The sequence below is a fragment of the Aythya ferina genome (assembly GCF_964211825.1).
Source record: "Aythya ferina genome assembly, chromosome: 1".
NCBI classification, from domain to species: Eukaryota; Metazoa; Chordata; class Aves; order Anseriformes; family Anatidae; genus Aythya; species Aythya ferina.
Window position 1 is genome coordinate 103508881 of NC_140296.1, and position 21383 is coordinate 103530263.

General features: G+C 38.1%; 1 protein-coding gene across 4 annotated transcripts in view; it reads right to left on the minus strand.

The window, feature by feature from the left end:
* GRIK1 (glutamate ionotropic receptor kainate type subunit 1) overlaps positions 1-21383 on the minus strand; it is a gene marked incomplete at its 5' end in the record, with an annotated part of 163673 nt that overhangs the window by 73102 nt on the left and 69188 nt on the right. For all 4 annotated transcript variants that reach the window (XM_084532377.1, XM_084532376.1, XM_084532379.1 and 1 more), the window contains 2 exons: positions 1489-1746; positions 4183-4350. In XM_084532377.1, coding sequence (XP_084388503.1) covers positions 1489-1746; positions 4183-4350 — 426 coding nt within the window. The remainder of the gene's footprint in view (positions 1-1488; positions 1747-4182; positions 4351-21383) is intronic.

Consider the following 21383-nt stretch of genomic DNA (forward strand, 5'->3'; position numbering starts at 1 on the left):
TACAGTGTGGAAATAAATCTAACATTTTTAGCCTTAAAACCAAGTTTGGTGTGGTTTTTGTTTGTTTGTTTTTTCAAGCAGAATTTTGTCTTTCAGTCAATGTGACTTCTTATGTAAATATGGTGGTTTTATTTTTATTTTTATTTTTATTTTATTTTATTTTTTACATACTCGTTTTAAATGCTTAGAAAGCTGCTTTCATGACTCAGCCAGGAATGTTTTATGCCGGTATCACAGAATCAACTTAAATGTTGCTTGCACATCTGTAGAGCTCTGAAAGGTGTTATATTTATGTAAGCAATGAGAATCGAAAGGGAAATGCAAATCTCAGAGCAGAGTTGACAGTGAAGTGCTTACTTTGCACCAATGAGAGTTAACACACAGGATTTTTCAGAAATGCATGCAGTTCATCTACATCTTAAAAAATACATAAAAAGATAGTGTTGAAGGATTGGGATGGTGGGAGTTTACATTGGAATAACTGATATGCTTTAGCTACCCCACTGTAAAATGTTGCCAGAGGTAAGAGATCTACCAAAAGGTAAGGTCATGCTGTGACACAATCCTCAGCTGGTTTCACCTCATTTACAACTCCAACACTTTGGTCTAGCTAGGATCTTTATGGTGGGTAACTTTACACTGGTTAGGGGAGGAACTTTAGCAATGGATCCTTGATAACAGTAGTTTTGTATTGGCCAATAAAGACCAATTTAAAAATGCAGTCTTCTTTGGGCCCTGGTAATAGAACAGAGCTGTGGTTTGTGCCCCTCCAGTGCTTCTAGCAGTCAGATAATTTCAGTGTCAGGGCTACTCTGTTCCCAGCTTCAGCCAGCACACCAGCAGATGCTGTGGGCACAAGGAGCTTTGTGTCTTTGCTGGACAGCTATGGCTACTGCTTGTCCCAGGAGGAGGACAAAGAATGTCACAAGGAATGAATGATATTCTCTGAGTTAAGACTCACAGGATGGAAACATTTACATGAATTGCACCTTTTAGATTCAGCATTCAGTATCCAGCTGACAACTGGGTTTGTTTTTTCTGAGACAGTTCTAAGGAAGAAGAGAGTCTCTGCATTAAAAATGCTAGTTTGAACTTTTAGTTTGTAAATACATTCTTCTAAAGATCAACCCCTCACTGAGACAGGGAATCCCAGATCAGCCCCACACTAGAATACTTATCAGTTTGAAGCTGTGTTATTGGTTCCACAAACAGGAAGTGAAATGTGACTCTACCAAACACTGAGGAGCTACCTCCTGGTGACTTCTTAGCTTCTGATGAAGTGAACAGCTTTCCAAAAGCCTAGGAGTGGAAGCACAACTAGGAAGCACAACTGTGCCATAAGAGATCTTTCTCTTCCATATTCTGGGGAAACCTGCTGTAAGAATGCCAAACTGAACTATCACAGGCACTCTCTCACAGAATTTATCCATGAACCTACATTAGCAGAAGCACACAGCACGTGACTTGCAGCACACCAGTACTACTTACCTGTGCTGTCTTCATATACTACTGTTACTATTTTCCAGTTGTAGTATAGTACGAGATCCAAAACTGCTCTGCTGATGGCTGCATAGTCTGGGTAGAGGTTGATATAAAAAGCGTCCTTGTGATCCACTGTAGGGTGTTTCCATCGAGTCTGAATATGTGGGACTTCGAGTGCATTACAAATGGACTGCACAGCGCTGACGGAGGAGCTGTGGGAAGGTCCAAAGAGGGCAGCTACACCAAGAGCGAGCTGATCACATGCTGTGGAGAGAGGAGGGAGGGGGGGAAGAAGCTGCTGGTAAGCCAAAGCAGGAAACTCGCATGGTATTTGCTAAGATAATTTATTCTCCATCCATGCTTATCATTTCAAAGTGACAACAGGTAACCATGTTGCTCCAAGACCCACTTGGAAATGGTCCCTGAAAATGGCATTACTGATTAGCAATATATCCTAGAACCAGCTTATAAAAAACAAAACAACTTCTCTGTCCATTGCTTTCAGATTGCATTGATTCCCAAATTGCCTTTCTCTGAATGGCATTATCCTGGAGAAACCAGGAGCTTTCTGACTATGGGCTTGCCAAAGGGATGTCACATGAATTAAGTTTCATGGCAGTGTGTCAGGGAATATGTTCATGGAATCACAACAGACACCATACAGATTCCCCCCATGACTGGCAAACTACTACCAATGTGAGTTGCTTTAATTTCAGGCTACTGAAGTAATATAAACAGTAAAGGGCAATATGATTCATGGCGCTCCATAATTGGTGTTTACAGAAGATGCAGTAAAGCCTAAAGGCCTCAGTAACAACACAGAGAAATAAAGAGCCAACATCACTTATATTTTAATACCTTTCCAAATCAGTCAGATGGTACTATCAACAAAGGCTTCTTTGTTGATACATTGTGCCTGTATCTCATCCAATGTGGTTAGTATTTCTAGAAAAGAATCCCTTCTGTAGGTGTCTTTTTATTTTTCTTCCCCTCCCATGTCTTTTCAGGCTAACTGACATAAGATGAAGTAATTTTAATTACCTTTGTCCATTCGTAAAATGTACCACAAATGTTTCTAATAAGGTATTTATGGACTGAGACAAACCTCTGCACTGAGTTGCAATGTCGTACTCTTTGTAAGGTAGTTCTTTGTGGAAAATCTAGAAATTACTGCTGTTGGATGAAATACTAAGTATCTGAACACCCACAGTGAACAGAGATATTTTAAATTAATATTTAGTGTCTGATAGTAATAGAATATGACAGAAAATCAATTATTTTCTGTTTTCAGTCTACAAATGGGTGTTTTACAGACAGCATAAAATGCACAGGCTTTCAAGGTTTAATTCAGAAGCCTTCTGAAAGGATAACAGGTTTTAATGTGAAATTGCATAAATAATATCAATAATTCATGCAGAGAAGAAATTACTATTGTCTGCATGGATCCCTTGTGCTTTAGTGTGTAGAATTACAAAAATATTTGTAATGAACTCCTTCCTACAGATTAAATGGTGAAGACACTGAAGTATTTTCACAATAGTCACAGAAGAGATTCTCACTATAGAGGGAATGTAAAATCCTCTCTGGAGGTCTGGATTATATGGATTAGAAATGCAGAGTATTTGATTTTTGATAGCGTATAGTTCCAGAATATATTTGAAAAAATAAAAAATAAAAAAGCAATAAACAGAATTTAAAGCTATCCTTGATGTTCTTTGAAAATATTTTTTTCCCAATCTTCAGTAAGAAACTAAAGTGCCATGAGGAGAATTTAGTAACTTAAACATTTAAAAAACAAAAGCTTAACAGTGTGCTAACATGATTCATGATTTGAAGTGCATTAATTTTCAGCCTTCATTTGCCTTATAGTAAACATATCTTTTAACTTAGACCAAATATATCTTGTATTTTTTACAGAAAGAGATGTTATAATAAAGCGCAAAACACATCTGCAAAGTCTTGGTGACTTATGGGTCTTTTCCCTAACTTGTTTGCATAGATTGTGTGCACACCATATAATTCCAATAGCTAGACTGCTGAATATAAAATCTTAGCAAACTTCAACGTTGCCTCCTAGAGGTGAAGAAATACACTGTGCCTAAGAAAAGTTGTGTGTTTTTCACCTTTTCTGTTTACATTTGCAAGTAAATTGGATTCAAATAATTGGACCATACTTTTCCCTCTAGGAAAACTAAACAATATGCAAAAAATTCCAAACTTGTCCATTCCATGTCTTAGAGTTATATATAACAGAGAAATTGTACTTCTGTCTAACCCACTGAAGTGTTAATATTTCAGGACTGGGGCACTACTGGCCTCTGCTCTTTAAGGTACAATAGAAATCATTTGTTATGAATAATGGATATCTGTGTGCATGTGCTAATTATGGGTTGTGACATCCCACTGTGCTCCCTGTTAGTCAGTGATCATTTACTGCAAAATTCCAGGTGGCAAATCTATTTTTTGGAAAGAAAAACTGGTTGGACCTGTCTCCTTCCATCTGGGGCTCTTAGCATGCAGACAGGATGTAGGTGTTTTATCAGAAACTAGATGACAAGACCAACTCCAGCTCAATTCTCTTTGAAATATATTTTTTATGTTACTGTTTGTATACACATACTACAATTGGAACAGAAGATCAGGCAGTGGAAAGGTAGTATAGAACATGTATGTTACTGACACAGTAATTGAGATAATTACCTCTTCTCGAGGCTTCAAAACTATCAAAAAGGTTAATTCTCTGGATGTCATAGGTTAATGTTGTATTAGGCATCAGAGTTCTGTTTCTATTAATGTTGGTGACTGCAAACTTGAAAGCCAATTCTTCAATATTAACAGGTTCATTTTCCACGGTTTCAAAGATCCCTCCTGTTGATACAGAGATAAATGAGAAGTATTATTCACCTCTTCATCACTGTACATAAAAAAGAGAAAAATAAATTATGAGCAACAATAAGCTGACTGTTCATAAAGTAAAACAGTTTAACTTGCTGTTAAAAGCAAAAGCACATTGGACCATTAGTTTTTATCTACAATGTCAGCGTAGGTTAACGCAGTATTATGAATACTGGTTAGGCAAACATCTGTGAAAGACGATACATGTTTATCATTCAGGCTTCTGTAGTAAAATGTTTAAATGCTTGCAAAAACTTCTGTCAAGTTCCCAACTAAAAGCAGTAGTCATATTTATTGGTCTTGTTCCTCCTGCTCAGTGTAATCTATGTTTAGAGATGAAGCTTGGATGTGTTGGAGATATTTTCTGAAGTGTTTCTACAAATCTTGACAGTACAAGTTCCACATTCACAAGTGATATGTAGTTGGAGTAGGAATGGACCGAAAATTTCCACTCGAGGTCTTTGCCTTAAGAGGGCTTTTTTTTTTTTTTTTTAATTATTATTCACGTGTTACCAACAAATGTTGGCCATTTCTCAGTTTTCTTGGGAACAGGTGAATATTTTTGCTTTATCAAAGCTCATTGCTGTACAAGTTGAACTTGTTGATATAAAGCATCTGAGCCACATACTGCTCCCACAGAAGATTCTGCCTCTGTGCCAAAGTGATAAGTGATGTCTCCAGTAATGTGGTGTCTACCAGTACCATCATGACTGCTTTATAAGCCCCCTTGAAAGGCCAGTGCTGCATGTAGCATAATTGCTCTCAACTTCCTATTGTTCCTCTAAACTCTTCCATTAACATCTGTTCCGAACTATTTGAGCAATGAGGTGTCCCAGCCCTTCTGTGCAGTTTCAGCTGGGCAACTGCTATTTGAGCACTGCTCAATTTGTTAAGACTTGTTTTCTACCTTTCAAATTGAAATTATATATACTTCTTGCTCCTTGTTAAAACAAGTGATATCAATAAGAACTTTAACATGAAAATAAGTTTTCCAGAAGAGGACCTGTAAAGAATGAATTTTAGTTTTGGCACTATGAATTACTTTGGCATGTACTCTGAGACGGGAAAGGTGCTTGTGTTTCAAGCCAACATACCATCCCACTTATACTAGGATGTCTATTCCCTCTAGCCTCTAGAGACTATATTATGCCAACAACATATTCAGCCTATCTAGGAGCACTGGGATTTGATGAATGCATAACAAACACAGCTAATTTGAAAAAAAAATAGCTCCTTTAAACAGCAATCTCCAGCTTCAGTACTTGATTTTGCAAGTATAATTTACTCATTTAGTGCAAGTCACTAGAGAATACTTTGGATTTCTCACTTACATATTTTCACATTTCCCCATGTGAAATTTGAGCCCTAGATATCGCTTTATATTTTCTGAGCATCAGAATGTATTCAGCTAATGTGCTGCAATCTCTTGCAATTTTGATGTCACCAGTGTAGGAATAGTGCAGTCATTAGCTGATAATCAGGAAATGGAAACACAGAGGAATTAAAACCTGTTTTGAATTTTAACTCAGCAATGAAAACACTGGAGACTGTCAAACCCAAGTTGGCAATGTAATCTCTAGCTACTCTTGAATACGCAGCATTATATGTTATTTCTCAAAACCATATGTAACAGCACCTTAACGTGACTTAATCAATTCTAGCAACTTAACCAATTTTTTCATTTACTAAATGGATTTCAGACTTTCATTTTAGTTAGATAGATCTTTCAGAGCCTATAATTCCTCATGACAATGACGAACCCAACAAACTTACTTCTTTTCTGATTCAATAAAATTTACTTTTCTTCCTTTCATCTGTGGAAGACAAGTGTTTTCAGTTGGCAATAATGTCAGTTTGTTCTTAGGCCAGCAAGATACACCTGTTGTGTTTTGCTTGGACCCCTACTAGGATTAGCAGAACATTGTTTCATGAGGCAAGGTGGAATCCACAGAGTATAATCAATAGCTTGAGATAACTTTTTAATTAGACAGTTGATGATAACAAAAAATCTTTCCATCATGAAAACTATTACTGTGCTGTGCTTTTTCATTTTGTTTGCTTGTTTGCTTGTTTAGCTTAAAATAACTTTTTTTCAAATATCATGAGATAGTCTTCATGTCCTATGCTTACGCATAAATGCAAACGTTTTCTCATTTTAGGACTAGGACTTTTTCCAAACCTCTAATCAGTTGTCTATTAAATTGAGATTAATTTTAATTGATGTATATGCAGGAACTATTTATATTTCATTAGCAGAAATTTGCAGAGTTTTTGCTTGGTCCCCTTAAAAAAAATTGAAATTCACTGGGCAGAGGGAAGAAGTAGAAGGAAAGGAGGAGTGATGGATAGCATGAAAGTTTTGCTAAGCAAACTAATCAAAATAGCATATGCACCATTGTGTATACTTCAAATGTATTCAGATATGTCTTTCTAACAGTCTGCTGTACAATCAATATGTTGGTACCCTTTCAACACATTTTCCAGGTTTCTTTTGTGCATATTAACATGTCAGTAATGCACTTACAGAGAACTTTGGTTTCATGTTATAATTTATTGGTGAGAAAGTCTGGGTAGGTCTGTGTAGGAACAGAACAGGCGGTCACAACATTCATAATTTATGCATGAAATATAGTTCATAGGATCACAGATTCATAGAACATTTTGGATAGGAAGGCACCTTAAAGATCATCTTTTTCCAACCCCCCTGCCACGAGCAGGGACACCTCCCACCAGACCAGGTTGCCCAAAGCCCCATCCAGCCTGGCCTTGAACACCTCCAGGGATGGGACATCCACAGCTTCTCTGGGCAGCCTGTGCCAGTGCCTCACTGCCCTCACAGTAACAGGTTTCTTCCTAGTATCTAATCTAAATACACGCTCTTTCAGTTTAAAGCCATTACTCCTTGTCTTCTCACTTCACTCCCTGACAAAGAGACCTTCCCCAGCTTTCCTGTAGGCCCCCTTTAGGTACTGGAAGGCGGCTGTAAGGTCTCCCCAGAGCCTTCTCTTCACCACGCTGAACAACCTCAGCTCCCTCAGCCTGTCTTCATAGGAGAGGTGCTCTAGCCCCCTGATCATCTTTGCAGACCCCTCTGTACTCATTTTAATACTTCTATGTCCTTCTTGTGCTGTGTGCCTCAAAGCTGGATACAGTATTCCCCTACTCCATAAGAGCAGAGGGAGAGAATCACCTTCCTCCACCTGCCAGCTCCACTTCTTTTGATGGAGCCCAGGATATAGTCGGTTTCCTGGGCTGAAAAACGCACATGGCTGGCTCATATTCAGTTTTTCATCCACTAATATGCCCAAATCCTTTCCTACAGAGCTTTCCTTCAGCCATTCTTTTAGCTGAAGTAGAGATGTTATGTTGGGAATTGGCATACAGGGCCTGGACATGTGTCCGTGGAACAATTGTTCAATCTGAGCTTGCCTTAAGCAACCAGGAGCAGGCCTTAGAAAATCTCATGGCTTGCTGTAGCTGAGCAAACCAAGCTACCAGGGCAACTATGAGAAGTTCCCGTGACAGTGTTCCCACATTGCCCAATTGAGGAATTCAGAAAAATATTGTTACCAGTAGCTGGCTTCAAGGACAAGGTCTATGTGACTGCTAATCACAAGGGGGTTGTTTTCTTGCAGGTGAGGTTGTTTTCTTGTAGTTGTTTGTCTGAGTGCTTTTGACCAATAATTTGTGTGAAACACCATCCGCCCCTGTTAAGTTCACTATAAAAGTTAGGCTATTCAGGCAATAAAATGAAGCTTGCTGATGACTCATATTGAGTGTCCCTGTCTTCCTTCCATCGACAACAATGTTAAACAAGGTGCCATTTAGAGTCTCTGTAAGATAGTGATCCCCTTCTTCACCCCTATGATAGGGAAATTTTGAGACCACTAGCATCATTCTCCAAGCCAATAAATGTTTATTTGACTATATGTTCTCTTGGTTAAACCCTGAAGTAAGCACAAAGAGAGAGGCCCTGCTGCCCATGAACAAAGTCCATGAGATAGTTTATGGAGGAAATCATTGTTTGTTGCAAGTGAAGTTTGGGAAAACCTTGAACTACTACTTATTTGAGACTGATTTTTCTGTTGGGACCCATGGGTATAAAAAGAGCTGAATCAGTCTATAAATTTGCATCACAAACAAAGCAGCAAATACAATCTGTCTGTTTCATTCTGTTGTGTTTTCATCCATATACTCTTAATGAAATCCAGCAATTTAGTAAATAGTTTCTCTTCTCTCATGGTCTGCTGATGACTTACAGTCAAGCTCAGAATATATTGTAAGGTCCAGGTTAAAAGAGAAATAGCAGAGTAAGTGACAAGTTTGACGAAGAACCCATTTGTCAGATGATTCATTTAAATCAAGTAATTACTGTACAACACTTTAAAAACAAATTAACCAAAGGGTTCTACAAGGGAAGGGAAAAAAAATCAATGTTAACTCAAGATATAAATGATGTTCCAGAAATGAGGCTATTACTGCTAAGCACAAAAACAAGCACTGGTTTTCAAGGTAGGCCACTGGTAGCACATACATGGGAGAAAGCTTGGGTTTTGAGTCCTCCCTTTCACCTCCCTCCCCTGTAGCTCAGCCAGGATATGCTCTGCTGCAGCTCCAGCCAACTTCGGGCAGTGGCAGGCCTGTCCTTTCTTCAAGGGTAGTTGGGCACTGGAACAGGCTCCCCAGGTTTCCTCCCCAAGCCTACCAGGGTTCAAGAAGTGTTTGGACAATGCTCTCAAACATATGGTCTGATTTTTCGGTGGTCCTGTGAAGAGCCAGGATTTGGACTCAATGATCCTTGTGGGTCCCTTCCAACTTGGGGTACTCTATGATTTTATGGCTCTGCAGCAGTGCCGTGTTTGCTGCCATGATGTGCAGGTTTCAGTCTATTGAATCAACTGGAAGCTGAGTACCCCATGTCAGGTGAGTGCAAGACCTATAGGGGCTGCTCTGGTTCTTATGTCAAAACTTCCCAAGGGCTGTGCCAGCATATGTGGCTGAGGAGTGTTCCCATGCTCTGGTCCCACATGCCCTATTGCTTACAGGCTGCAGAGAGGCAAAGCCAGATGTACATTATCCAATCATGCTGCATGCAGGGAGTAACTCTCCATCAGCCACATGCGAGCACATCAGTGGGAGAACCCAGTAGTCATGTTCATTTAACAGATAATCCTGCTTCAGTGCACAACATGTGTGAAAAAAAAAAAAAAAAAAAAAAAAAAAAAACCTTTTCCTTTCTGCATTTACTTTATAAAGTGATGTCTCAGAGGCTGAAGAAAAAAGCTGTTTTTTCCCCTGCTTTTAATTTAGCCATGGAAAGTAAGAGAAAAATGACTATTTTCTAATGTTACTCTGACAGAAATGAGATCTGAGCCACATGAGTGACTCCTCTTCAGAAAACAGCAAGGGATGCAAGTCAAACTGACAAATATGACAAAGCATCAGCCCCATTCATCCTTTGAAAAAAAAAGAAAAAACCTACAGCAAGTAAAATGTCAAAAATATAAAAGCACACCTCAGTAGGCACCTGAAAAAGTAGCTTCAGTCCTTCTGAGCAAGCGTTTCCATTTAACGGGGTCATCACAGACTGAGAGTTTTAGAAAAGGTCATGGCTGAATTGATTTCCATATCTCTGAATGGGTATCAACATTTTGCTTCAAGACAAGGCACAGCTCAAAAGATTATTATTGGGAAAAAATCTCTGTCCCCACTTTAAAACCAGTCATAAACAGCAACAGCTAAAAATTGTTGACCTTTCTAATGTTAGTTATCAACCTAGTCTTTTTTTAGCTGGGTTTCCTCAGTGCAGAATATCTCACTAACAAATTTCAGTCCCAATACTGTGGATCTAGTACATTCTTTTAGCTGCATGAACACAGAATTGCCTGAGTAGACATGAAAGAATTTCTGTGATTTCAGTCAGTGGTATTATTTGATGCTTTCAAAGCTAAATAGTTAAATGCTAACTTCTCAAAACATATATTTTTTAAAGTTGTATCCTGATTGAAGAGATTTTCCTTAGCTATTCTAGAGCTAACATAAGAACAATGCCTTTCTTTTTTTTTTTTTTTTTTTTTTTTTTTTTTTAATTTTGTACTCCCTACTAAATTACTGAAGAAAGCAACTTGGATGAGAAGTTGGCTTGCAGAGAAAAACAGTCCTAATAGCCTGCAAAACAGAGGTGTGAAAATACAACTGTTTTTTTGAGGGTGGTCTATATTACCCTCTGACACCTAAGGGAGAATAAAGAGAAAAAACATGTTCTGCCCTTAAAACAGCCTGAAACTCAGCGGTTGCCATGGACATGCCAAAAGAGCAGTTATTTTTCAAATTTAGATCTTCCTCTGGAACATTCTTATGTTTATTATCTTGTTAGAAAAACTTCAGATTTCCCAATTAAATTTTCCGTGAGTCTCTCCAGCTCACTGGTGGCTGCATGAGGCAAGTTAATGGCAGGTCTTCGCCCATGCTTACACACTGGACCAGTGGTTAACCTCCTTTGCACAGCATGTAACTGCTATTGAACCACCCTCCAGATATTTTTAAATTCTTTATCACTAAAGTATTTCCTTCTGCTTTTTGACCAGTGAAAAATGCTGGCATTGGACGTAAATCGTGTTTGTGTTGTTAAAACTGAGAAAAGGGAGAGCTGTTGAACACTAGATACAATATTCAAGGACCATAGGTAAAGCTACCAGACACAATGAGATTTAAAAATACATATTGCTGGGATTTTTATTTGCTGACAGCTTTTCCTCCCTTAGTGTACCACCTCTGTCCTACGTCCAGCAGTTCCAGCAACTTAAGAAGAGTAGCACAGCTACTTATACATACACATGATTCCAGTAGTAAGCATATTAATACTAATTCAAAGTATCTGGATATTATGACAGAAATTAAAGTGAGAGACAGGAGTTTAAAAACCTCGGAAGCCATATGTAGTTTATGTTCTTATTCAGATTCTACATTCAAATAGCAAAAGAATGCAATTTGAAAATAAACATACTGACCATGCAGTGTGTTTGAAATATTAAAAGGTACAATCAAATAAGAATGGAAACATATAGTTAGAAAATACGATTTTCTTCATAAAGACACATGAATTTTTCTCTTCCCTAGGGAAAAAAAAAGTTGTTCTCTCCAATTAAGTATAAAACTACATTTCCACGTGGCTGATGTCCAAGTGTCCTTTCCTTGCTCAGAGGATATCCTAGTTTCATAGACTGAGTGTGACATGCACCTTCTCGCCTCCCTGGGGAGATGTTTGTTGCACAAGAGGACACACAGAATCAGCGATGTTGAGGCACATGGCCCGAGGGAAGTCACTGCCTGAGGCTTTGAGACACTGACAGCTTTCAATGGCGTCCTAGTGCCATGATGTGAAGGTGATTTTCTAGCAGGATTTCCAGAAACACCTATCTCCCAGAGGGACTAATGCTTCGAGAAGACTCCCCTGTTTTTCTCAGCACTGCCTGAACACCATGAGGTCCATGAGACCTCATTAAAACCCACCTGTCTGCCACTGAAGAGAAATGAGAGTTCAAATCCTAATAACTGTGCAGCTACATGTCACTGGCTTCCTGAAAGAGAAGCCATTGCTGATGCCAGGTTAATGTAGGAGATTCATAAAGCAAAATTAACATACAGTTTGCCCTTGTTCTCAGTCGATACGGACACGGACTCACACCACTCTGCTGTCTGAATGGCTGTGGGCTCACACACACTTCTGACTCTCAGTGGGGTTAGTGGAGTGGTAGGGCTATAGATGCTATTCCAAAATGGAGTTAGGCGAAACAGTACTTATAAAGAATTTTCCTGCAAATAATGTCCACTTACACAGTTAAAGAGGGTGCTGCTGGGACTGGAAGCACTTGCTGATAGAAAACACCCCAAGTGTTTTTCTCCATCCTTGCCTTTTATCAGAGGACTTCTCCTGTGCCACAAAGAGCCTGACTGAGAGCCAGTGCAAGTGTGCTCATCACAGAGCTAAGTTTGGGCATTCATCTTACAGGGAAAGAATAACCAAACAGGTTATTACTTGCAGGCTTACCTTTAGCAGACAGTTTAACAGTATCTTTCTTTTTAAAGTTAGCTCACCAACTGTGTAAGATTAGTCCAGAAATTGGATATTACCTCTAATTTATACATGACCTAAAAACTGCTCTATGTGTGAATTAAAAAAAAAAAAAAAGTTTCTCAGGAATAATCATCAACAATCATAATTCTACAACCAACAATAACTGCATTTTACTTTCACAAATCCAGGCTGAAATGGGTTTACTCCCCTAGGTTTTAATGGAATTAAATGCATGGGTTTTGCATTCAGCTCACAGAATATAAACTAAACACATTAGCATTCTTTGCACGAGTGAATTTAGCCTTGCAACAGGGACCTTTGAGTTAGGCAGCTATTATCATCCTCATTTTACAGACAGTGAAGCTGAGAGCTTGAATGACTTTTCTGCCATCACTCCCTCTTCAATCTGTTCAAACACTGCCTTGGAAGTCCTCCACGCATTGCTCTTTCCTTCAGCCTCTTCCCTCCCTTTTGGAAGCCCCAGTCCTTACCTCAGCATTTGCCATCTTTGCATTCACCCAGATTGTTTTTCTGCCCATCATGCCTTTGATTTCTTTCTATACCCTGCCAAATGTCACGGCCATCTCATTGCCTGTGCCTGATCCTGGATTTGGAACCTTTCTCTGAAACCTTTCATCCTTCTGTAGCCTCCTCCTTTTGGGATGCACTTCAAACAACACTTGAAGCCCATACCTTTTCCCCACTCCTCCTTCATTGTTTCCAGCATTCCAAATCAAAAATAAAAGAGAAAGCGGGCACAAAAGGCAAATGCAACGTTCTGGTTTTCACCAGGATTACTTGTGTCCCTTACCCTCACCTCTGTGTTTATTTTCTCTGCTGTCTCTGTAGATAGCAAGCATCTCCAGACTACAAAAATTTCAGATCAGATTTGTTTTTTGAGGTTAGATTATTATTATTATTATTATTATTATTATTATTATAAAGGTCACTTTGACGAATTGATGGTCCTAGGTTCAAAACTGCACAAATGAAATCCACCTCTGGGCCCATGTTTAGGACCTGAGTGAATTCCTGCAGCTTCTGTGGAGACTTTGCTACCAGCTTTAACAAGAGGCGAGGTATAGTTTTTCAAGCTTTGAAGTCTGATTCAAAATTGGATTGATTTAGACTGAACCCTCACAGAGAGTCAGACTTTCTGTTACATTCATGCAACATGGTCAGTGCGTTAGTTGCACGGCGATGAAAGTGGTAGAAACCACATTTCAGTTTCAGCCCTTGCACAGACTGGTGTAAGTGCTGTGAGTGCAGCAGAGCCACCAACACTCACGTCAGGTCAAGATGCAGAACTCCCAGAAAACAAGACCTGATAACTGACTGAGATATCTCAGTTATAAGACTGAGATAAAGGGTGCAAAGAAGGGAAAGGATCTTAGATAATGCTAAAACATCCCTCTATCCAAGACATTCTCTACAAGAGCTGGGGACAGGTTTTTATAATTGTCTTTACACTAGTGAGCTACTGCATGCAGCTATGCTTTTATCCTTTGGAAAGCAAAGGGATAAATGTATGTGTGTATGTACATATATAAAAAGTTGAGTTTATTAAGATACAAAGATCTGCCTTTTCCAGTGGGATCTGTCTGAGTTCAGTTTGTGAGTGTAGAGATATTTCCCAAAGGCTCAATTGGCATGATTCATGTTAAAGAATTTCAAAGTAATGAACTTTTTCTATTTTTACAGGGAAACAACTGGTTGACCTGATTTACACATCTCTTGCAATACAGCAGCAGTACTAGCAAGAAACCAAAGGATCATTTCAGAAGTGCAAATTCTTTATTTGATAGTAGTTTAAAAATTATTGTCTTGCTGCCTGTATTTTATTGTTTTTACTTGATGCAGAGGATAGTCAGCAGGCACTAAAAATGCCAGATAATACATATGTTATTCACATTGTTTGTTATTCTTCCTCCCACAGAACCATACCTGCTTGGGTGAACTAGTTATCCATGCATTGCAGCATTAATTTAGAATGAGAGAAAAACAGGAGAGGGAGAAAATTGGTTCTAATTACCCAGTTACACATGCAACATTGGGTCCCATCTGATGCTATTTTTGGTCATGCAGCAAGGAGAAGGGAATAAGAATTGTTTCCCTTCTTTTCTTGGAGCTAGAATTAGGCAGATGAGCCTTGCAGAGAATGGGCTTTGATTTTGTGTGAGATGTTTTCCCCAGGAGCAGTGCACCTAGAAAGGGCACAAAAAGAAGTGTGTGCAGGTTTATAGCACCCCACTTTCCCGCTGCACATGTGCACCATCAAGTCTGCAGTGCTGCGCACAGGTGGTATGCTGCATGTTGTGAAAGTACACGGAAAATCAAGCCTCCACCTTCAACAGAGCCATATTTTAATCATTAAGTATATTATGAATTGAGCTGCTCTCTTCAGGACTCCGTAATATCTGCCAGAATCATGCTGCAGTGAGCTGTGCTGACAGTAGGACAATGAGGAAGCCCTTACCCAGCAAGGTGGGTGCTTCAAGTGGATGCTTTAGTTCAGTGTGAGCACTGCCAAAATGCTTGTAATGATGGTTCAGGATATAAAATAATGAATATTTCTGTAATTAATTCCTTTAATTAATGAGATGAGATGATGGGTTTGTTAACTCTGCATTGACCATAGCTCTGTAGCTGGATCCATTAATAGTTTTTACTGTCATCCTCCTGCTTCCTGATTTTTGTGGGGAAACAAAACAAAACAAAATAAAACAAAGCAAAACAAAACACTCCAGGACTCTAGAACTCTACAGAAACAATGATCTTTACAAAAATAAATAAATAAATAAATAAATAAATAAAAATTTAAGGCTTCCAGCAGCAAAGTAGCAGTTAGTCTTTCTCTCTGTCATTAATTCAGCAGAAATAAGACTTTGCTGAAGAAAGTAAATGTTTCTATCAATTTCAATAGGTTTTGATCAAATTCTCTCATGGCTGAGCATCTCTCCCACTAAGCTGTAACAATTTAAATACTCCCACTGGAAGAGAAATTTACTTTCTGGTGTCTCTTTAAATTTTTCAGAGCACTAGTTCACAGGTATGTTTTTCCTACATATTTGCCTGGGTCAGAGGATTTCCCTTTCAGACATCCTGTCACATTAATTGCTGATCATATGTTGGACTACAAAATGCTTCTGAAAATGAAAAGGGATGGAAAAACAACGTGAAAGTAGAGAAGAAAGACCAATTACAGAGAGAAAAAAATGTTTATATTAAAGAATAGAAGAAGAGGGAAATAATATCACAAAAATATAAGTAGATGAGGATAATGGGAAGAAAGCTGGCTGAAAGAAGGCTAAAAGACTGATGGCCTTGAGCTGCAGAACTTGCTGGAAGTTTTTCCTTACTGATTTTAGTTGGATTTACCTCAGAACTATTAGAAAGCTTAAAAAATATAGTCAGATTTGTTGCAAATACAAAGTAATAGTACTTTATATTTGAGGAAAACCAGGAGTAACTGCTCCAAATAGAGCAATAGAGACCCTATCTAAAACAATGGCAAAGAAAATTGATTTCAGAGGGTTTTTTGCCACATGCTTTCATGTAGGTACCTGCTTATAACGGGAAGCACATCTGTGCAAAAAGTGCTTTACCACCTTCCTTTGCATTTGCTACAAGATCTTGCACTTCCCAGAAAGCAGCAATCAATACAGCATGTACTGCCACTTCACTTTATTTTTCTGCACTCTGACAGCAGCTGACCCATAGAAAGATGTATAGCTTCATTTGGCTGAATCCCTGAAGAGTTTACTTACTGTAGCTGGAGAGCAGTCCTGAGCTGTGAGGATATAGCTTTGCCATGAAGAAATTGTTGAGTTTGTATATGCAGTGATACTATTTAAGGATTAGCCATTTTTCTCAAGCTCTTAAACAGAAATAGAAAATCAGATTTCAAAATCCTTGACTGTTCTTTCAAATGTGCATTATTTAGTAAACAGCCCTTTTATGCATAAACATCAGGTTTATATATTTAAAAATATAAACTTTTTCTTTTTGTGAGTGCCCATTAAGCACTGTTATTTGTAAGATGCTTATGAAAGTAAGGTCTTTAATAAAGCTGAAGAAATCTGAGCTTATCCTGAAAAAGCATGGATAAACTCAGATCACAGACTGTCCAAAAGAACCTCTTTTCCAGAACAGAAATGGAGGAGGAGAGAGGTTAAAGTTAATAGGGAAAACATTTTGCACTCTAACTTTAGTTAATCGCTCTTCTCTTTCTGAAATCCAGCTGTTAAAATTCCCCTAAAGGCAATGCTAGCTATTGATCCAGAAATGATTGACATGGGTTTCTCTGGTGGGGTGTGTCAAGGAGCCCACTGCTTAGCAAGCTACAGCAGAGATATCCCCTTGGAGACTATTATGGACACTGTGTTTTAAAAAAGAACAGCCTCACAGTGGATCAAGAATTTAAATGTTAAAGACACAAAGATTACATTAGCTTTTGTTGTCACACACCACACATTCTGTAAATGTGAATTTTGGCTTTGTTTCTTTCTGATACACAACAACTGTCTGGGGTAGACTGGTCTAAGGCTGAGGTTGGTTCTCTCACTCTGGAGATGAGAATTAAAATAATTACTCTAAAGTGGAGAGGACTTTACTTGTGACAGTCAGCATCTTTTCCTTCTCCCATGGTAGCCAAATGTCCACTGGAACTTTTCACTAACCCTGCCAAAATCTTGTCCCATGACTGGAGCCTGTGGCCCCACCAGTTCAGGCAACCAATGTGGTCAATGGGGTAACACCAGGCAGAAAACAAGAAATCTGTTGTAGTTCTGGTGTGTTTATCCTTCCTTTATCCTTCACATCTTCCTGATTCAGCTTCAAAAGCACATCAGAGGCAGTATTTGGAAACTTCTTGACACCGTATTCTTCTGGCCACATCTCTGATCCTGTAAGGTGCAGGTCCTTAGCAGAGTAGGAAGGCGGTCAGTGCAGAAAAGCTACTGTTCCCTCACTTATCCCCCAGCACAGCCTCTCACTTGCAGTGTCATAAACTGTGGCCCCAGGATCGCTGTTGTTTTTCCCTATGGTCTGCTTGAGCACTATTTAGGTGCAAACAGCTGTTGGCCCAATAGCCATTTAAATACCACTGTTCCAGAGATGGAGAATTGAGCCAAGTAGGTTCAGTCCTGATCAGACATAAATGATGGCATTTCTTGTAACACTTCAGCAAAGGGAAGCATCAGCTATGTTTTATAGCTATGGATAAAGGTAGATGCTCAGAATCCAGAAGACATGCATTAATAAAACATAGCCAGCTTGACACACTGCTTGCTGAGCTCGTCTTGGCTTATAGGGGAACTATGTACCATGTCTATTAGGAAGAGATTATACTGTGGAAGAGCTTTTGAACTCTGACAAAAAAAAAAAAAAAAAAGGCTAAGGACTTCCAGCCCATAAAGCCCCTCTGTGAACAGAGTATGTTCAGATGTTAAGGCCGTGGCTAGCCTAGCAGAAAAGTTTTCCTAAGCCTCTTTTAGTGATCTCTCTTACAAATGAGACTTTTGCAGTAGGACTGGAAAACTTGCATTCTTCTAGAAAGAGTGGCAAAATACAGGTAAGACTGCAATCAGCTAATCAGACCACATAATGTATTTAATTAAGAAAATATGAATGTAAGGTTTAAAACCACAACCTTTAAAAAAAAGACATGATTAAAATGATTTTTCATTAAAATAAATAAGTCCCTCCATCCCTTAGTCTTTTATTGGAGTAGAGGACAGATATAAAACCAAATGTCACCAGGTTTCCTACAGCATAAATTGTTTTGACCCTCTTGGATGTCCTATCACCACTGGGAGCCCTTCCCTGACTGTCCCCCATGCTTTGTAAGATGCCAGCAAGATGAAATAAGCAGATTTTATGCAGGGTTTATCTATTATTCCTTAAAGTTTATAGAAATATATTTTTTCTCCATCCTTCAGTCTCTCTCTTACAAACATTAATGTAGTTTCATCCTTAAATACCCAAGTATCAAAAGGAACACATAGAAAATGAGCTGACAGTTTTCTCAACAAGATATTATTATATCGCAGCCTCAGCATAGCAGGTGCCTTAAAGAAAAATATCAGGATACATTTTCAGTCTTGTAAAGTATAACATCTAAGTAGGCTCATCTAGGATTACATCTTTAAGGATGGGCTTGCAGATTTTGCAACCGATCCACTCTTACATGTAATGTTTAATCAGCACCTGCTCTTTGAGTTGCCATATTTCTTTATAATAATGATGGTTGGCTCTTGAAAAGACACTTAGTTGAGATGCCAGCAATTTAAAGCTTTCTTGGTAATTATCAATCTGGAACATTTCTATTCATGAAACTACTGAGGGCCATTTGTGTCTGAAAAATATCTTATTCTCATCTACATTTGCAAATGTTAAAATAACAAGTGTAAACACAGTACATCTGCACCTGATCACAACTTTATGAAATGTTAAATTATGCAACTTCAGTGGAAATTTGGAATGGGAACCTGAACTGGAGCTACTAACAACTAGAGGAACACTGTTTTCTTGTAATGCTTTTTTTTTTTTTTTTTTATCCCTCAGAACTTATATTCTTCAAAAACCCCTGTTCTCACCAGACTGATTGGAAAATACTTAGAATGTGTGGAGGAAACTAAGCATTCCCAGTAGTGCTGAGCTTTCAGATGGAGATGGGTTTGAAATATATGTTTTTGAAATTCCTGTGCATACTGGGGCCTAAATTAAATAGGATATAAGAGCCTTAACTCCAGAAATTCTTGCACTAGAGAACTTTCCATGTTGTATCACCACTTTTCTCAATGCTGAATGTCCAGATATGTTCTTTGAATCCAAACTTTTCATTTCTATGATTTCCTTTTAACATCAGTCTGTGAATTTCAGAGGCCCCCACTCAAATCAGACACAAAAGCTGTTAAAGCGGTATCTTTTATGCAAACCAAATTCATGATGTGTTGACCCAGCAAACTTCTAACTAGATAAAACCCTAACATGAAATGCCTAGCAATTGCATCTAGTGCATACATAGAAATGCCTATTGCAGCAGCAATCATTCTCAGGCATACCAGTGCTCGAACTTACTAACTGATTCTTAGGGATGAATTCAGTATAAAACATGATTGGAAAAGACTGTAGCAGCTACATATGTTTCTCTTTCTTGTTTCTTATTCACAGTGTTTTGAATTTTCCTCCATGTTTCAAGAGCTATGTGCACCGAATATGATTTGTGCAACAAATACGGAGTCTGTGAAAGGCTCCTAAATTTCCTAAAAAACAAACCAAAAAATAATAATAATAATAATAAAAATAATAATAAAAAAAAAACACACACACACAACTCAAATGTGTTTACATCCATGCTTATCAACAAGTTTTAAATGAAAATTCAGAATGTATTCTACTTTACGCTTGATTGCAAATGAAATTGCTGTAGCATGACTGCATGCAATGATACTTGGATTTTTACCACAAAGCTAAGTAGTCTACTCTTGCATTAGAAAAGATTTCAGTAGCAATAATTTGGCTGAAATAACAAGAAGACATGAGAAGTGCAATAGGCATTATCAGTTTCCTGTAAAAGAGATGTAATCTTTATGCAGATTTTTCTATCTTGAACAGATTTGCTTGTTATGTGCAATGAGTATGTTAGCAGTTGTGCACACTTAAAATTGTGCTGCTCTGAAAATACACTTTTAGATTCTACCTCTCACTGGTTGTTCCATTCAACATTGGGTCTGCACAGGACTATATTCCCTCTTTTTTTTTTTTTTTAATTAATTAATTAATTTATTTATTATTATTATTATTATTTATTTCTTTTCCTGATCTAACATTACCTATTTTAGTTTGCCTAAAATAGGCAAATTCAATGTGATTGAAGCCAAAATCTTCCATTGACCAAGCACAAATTTTTCCAGAAAATCTCTTATAGGCTCTGCTAAGGCATTACGTACTCCATCTCCTCATGCCTAACCACTCAGTAAACTTCAATGGGAACAGCTTCATCAGGAATTATTAACTTGTTAGTTAAATATGTTAGTTATGGTAGATAACACAGTTTTTAGTTGTAGTTGTACTATACTTGGTTGCAATTGTAAATTATTGATAGACAAGTTAAATATACACCTTTTGAAAGGTGGGGGGAAATTTGGTTGTGGAGAATTTTACAAATGCATTAGTCACATTGAATTTGAAGTATAATATTAAATGATCTAGAAAAGAAAATATATGAAAGAAAATGACTGTTCACTGAAAAACTGGAAACTACATCTCTGGGCTCCTGAAGTGAATATCATGGTTACTAAATCATTCCTCAGATGTTCACTATATAAAAGCTGAGGCTACTAGGTATAGCTATTATGTGTGTTTTTTTTAGACTCATAACTTCATTGTTAAAAATTATGATGAAAAGTCCATAAAATAACCTTGCTATGAAGAGGAGACTGTAATTACTTATAATTATCACAGTGTGTAAAGTATGGCTTGAAACCCATTCCATCAATCATTAGAGAAAAACTTAAGTTTCAAAGTAAAATTACAAGTTCAGCTCAGGAGAAATTAGATTTAGTTTTCCTTGTTAGGTGATTCACTTTTCCTTTCTGCATATAAGACTTCCAATACATTGTGTTATTTGTAGTTTTCTTGGCATTTGCTGTGTCTGAAAGGTCTTCCATTTTTTAGAAGTTATATGTTAGACCTGTTTCAAAGTGACATCAAGGCTACTCTTTCCCTTAAAATCAAACACTGAGCTCCTCATGTCGCGCATTTACAAACCCCTGGGTGGATTTCCATAACAACAGAGCTGAGATTGTTTCAGGTTGCTGGAGCTGTTTCACGCCTGCTGGAGCTGGAGAAAGAGAACTGCCTGAACAGGCAACTCTACCAGCTCTTGTTAGGCATGAGCTATGTCTCTAAAAAAAATATTGAGCTA